This window comes from Culex quinquefasciatus, chromosome 2 (genome assembly GCF_015732765.1).
Source record: "Culex quinquefasciatus strain JHB chromosome 2, VPISU_Cqui_1.0_pri_paternal, whole genome shotgun sequence".
NCBI classification, from domain to species: Eukaryota; Metazoa; Arthropoda; class Insecta; order Diptera; family Culicidae; genus Culex; species Culex quinquefasciatus.
The window spans coordinates 137,929,350-137,932,392 of NC_051862.1; the positions used below are offsets into that span (position 1 = coordinate 137,929,350).

Sequence of the window (3,043 nt, forward strand, 5' to 3'; positions counted from 1 at the left end):
AACGCGACCCAGTCTTGGAGTTTGTTCCGTGCCATGGACAATTAAACACTTGAAACGGCGAACAAACACGGAACAAAATCCGGTCAGCAAATCCGGAAAAAAATTGCGATGGAATCGCAAACAATGATTGTTTGCAAATTCATCGGCAAAGTTTTCAGATTTGGAAAAATTGTTTCCGATATCGAAACAAAATGTTTCCAAAATCGAAAACACTTTGTTTCCGTCCCCTTTGAGCGTGTAGCATGCCGCAGCCAATGCGTTACGAACTGTCAAATTCAGCCGCAAAGGAGAGAACAAAACAAAACTCGCTCCCGCGAGAGTTTGTAGTTTTGCTTTCAAGCGTGTTTTCGGTTCGTTTTTTGTTTTTCCGTCGCGATTTTGCTCGTTAATTCGCTCGTTCCTCGATCTGGGCAGTCCAATACGGTTACGGAACCAAACGTCGGTCTAATCCTCCACCGATTCTGCAGCGTGCACATCCGCTGGGAGTTCGGCGAGATACTGCCTTTGCTTCGGAATGTCAACATTCCGTTGTTCTAACGGGACCACCACGGCCAAAGATCACGTCGGGATTAAAAATTACAACTTTGACTGACGTGTTTCTGGCACACTCCGGAAAGGACGAAAAGGTACGCTGCTGAATGTGTTGGATTAGGCCAGAATTGAAAGAATATGGTCACGCAACCGGCAGCTGTCGTTATTTTCGGAAAGCTGGAACATGGGTTTGGCTCGAAAGGTGAGTAAGAAACTCTAATTGTTAAGTTTTTAAATTGAAAAATTGTTCCATTTTTAGCTTCCTTCCACCAAGTTTGCGCCCCGAAAAAATCCCGCTCCGCTGGACCAAGCCGGTACGTTTCACTCAACATCTCCCGGTCCGATCGCATCGAGAAGCCGCGGAACATTATTATGAAGAAGCACACAAACCTGCTCAAAGATTTTGTATTTGAGAAATTTTTAGAAATTCTTAGAAGTTTTTAGAAATTTTAGAAATTTTAGAAATTTTAGAAATTTTAGAAATTTTAGAAATTGTAGAAATTTTAGAAATTTTAGAAATTTTAGAAATTTTAGAAATTTCAGAAATTTTAGAAATTTTAGAAATTTTATAAATTTCAGAAATTTTAGTAATTTTAGAAATTTTAGAAATTTTAGAAATTTTAGAAGTTTTAGAAATTGTAGAAATTCTAGAAATTATAGAAATTTTAAAAATTTTAGAAATTTTAGAATTTTTAGAAATTTTACCAATTTTACCAATTTTAAAATATCATGTTTCCTTGTGTTTAGGTTCAAATTTTCGTGAATTTCAACAGGTAACGACTTCTATAACTTTTTCAGGAATGACTATCTCGCAGAACTTTGAGAACGGAATTACACTTGTTATGGACGTAACCAAAAAGCTGGAACTGACTCGGGCTGCTTCAAACTTGAAAGGTATGTTGGCAGAACTCGATGAAAATATTTGCTTCTATCTAACAGAATGATTTATTTTTAGCTGACCCCGTCCACTCTCCCCGGCCACCAAATCTTCATCAACAAAGGGAATCGGTGCACTGGCCCAAGCCAGCACGTCATGCTGAACATCTCTTATAAATACTCTTCCGACGGGGCGAAACTTCTTCAAGATGACCGCCTCAACCGGATGAAATCCCGCGTCTATCCCGATTAAACTTCACGAGCTACTAGGAAGCCGTTAATGCCAACTGCAGCTCGTTGTTCTTGGAAGCAGTCGATCGCAACGAGAAGAAACCCCGACGATACGGGATGGGATGCCGCTGATTTGTACTCAAAAGTGAAGAATAGCACCTGCTCGCATCACATCCGTTTGAGCGCTCGTAGGGAGGTGAACCAGCTCGACGACTTTATGTACAGTCAGAAGGATGACGTGGGAGAGAAGCCGAAGCTGGTGGCTCGCAAGTCGGCGCGGCTGGTGTCACGCCATTGGGACTATGGGCCTGTTCTTCAGGCTGCCGACGCAGGTTACGAACCTGAATCAAAACTGTTGTACGGTAATTTAGAAAGTTACTTAATTTAACTTCCATCTATAATTTCTTTCCTCCCTCCTCCTTCTAGACTGCAAAAGAAATGCCCCGGCCTGACCGCCTGCTTCCGACGAGCGGCGGCTAACACTCGTTTCCGGTAACTGGATCGGCAGGTTTATCTGGAAAGCTGGATGCCCTGGCGCAGAAGGCCATCCAGATCGTGAGGATGAACCCAGGTCATCGTATAAAAATCGCCAGAAACTGCCATCTGACACGGTTAATCAAATCAAAGATCTGCTGAAAATTGTTATATTTCTAAAGCATACAGCATATCACATAAAAATAAATAAATATGTTTTTGCTTTCAAATTGCTTCTTTTTTTTCTTTTTGGAATGGAAAATATTCATGGTTCAACGGTCGATTCAAAAGCAAAAAAACGAGGTGGCTGCGTACTGGTGATTTTTGCAGGCATGCGTTACGGCGTTACGTTTGCGATATCGAAAATCACCGTTTGCGATATTGGAAGCAATGCTTCCTGCTGACAGGTGGAAACGGAGATTTGCGATTTTTAAAGCAAATCGGAAGCAAAGTTTGCGATTCCGCAAACCGGATTTTGTTCCGTGAAGGGTCAAGTTCTCTCGAAATAATTGAATTTGGTGTTTTGTGGAACTTAAATTAAGTCAATTATATTCCATTAGATGTCTGCTTTGAGTCCAGTGACGCCACTTTCCTAATTATACCCTCTGCCGGTCTCAAGGACTGCATCGAATCCGGAATCCTTAACGACAGAGCCTGAGAAGGAACAGATAATTGTTCTCTTCTGTTTGAACAGCAGCAGTTCTGCCCTGGTGCATCTTCGTGTGAAGTTTGTTGTTTACGCGTTGAAATCTCCATATTTCCAACCCCAAAAAAAAAACAACCTCCAAAAAAATTCGATTAACCGCCGACGGCTCCACCATCAGAACGGCAATTAGAATTCATTACCAACCGTGCATGACTAACTAATTTGCAGAAAAGAAGAAATAAATATTTGCCATTTCATTCACCGTGAATCCGACAAAAGTCTCCT

The 3,043-nt window shown here is 41.4% G+C and overlaps 1 protein-coding gene across 1 annotated transcript; it reads left to right on the plus strand.

Moving 5' to 3' along the window:
- The first annotated feature begins 1,502 nt into the window (after positions 1–1,502).
- Positions 1,503–2,259, plus strand: LOC119767934. Its single transcript, XM_038257983.1, has 2 exons — positions 1,503–2,000; positions 2,065–2,259. Exons 1-2 carry the CDS (start codon positions 1,688–1,690, stop codon positions 2,088–2,090), a joined length of 339 nt encoding a protein of 112 aa, XP_038113911.1. The 5' UTR covers positions 1,503–1,687; the 3' UTR covers positions 2,091–2,259.
- Positions 2,260–3,043: the final 784 nt, after the last annotated feature.

What these genes read in the sequence shown, in the direction of transcription:
- LOC119767934 (XM_038257983.1), top strand. Translation starts at nt 1,688, where the DNA reads ATGCCAACTGCAGCTCGTTGTTCTTGGAAGCAGTCGATCGCAACGAGA. An exon ending in TGAATCAAAACTGTTGTACG is followed by an intron (nt 2,001 to 2,064) that starts GTAATTTAGAAA and finishes TCCTCCTTCTAG; the next exon opens with ACTGCAAAAGAAATGCCCCG.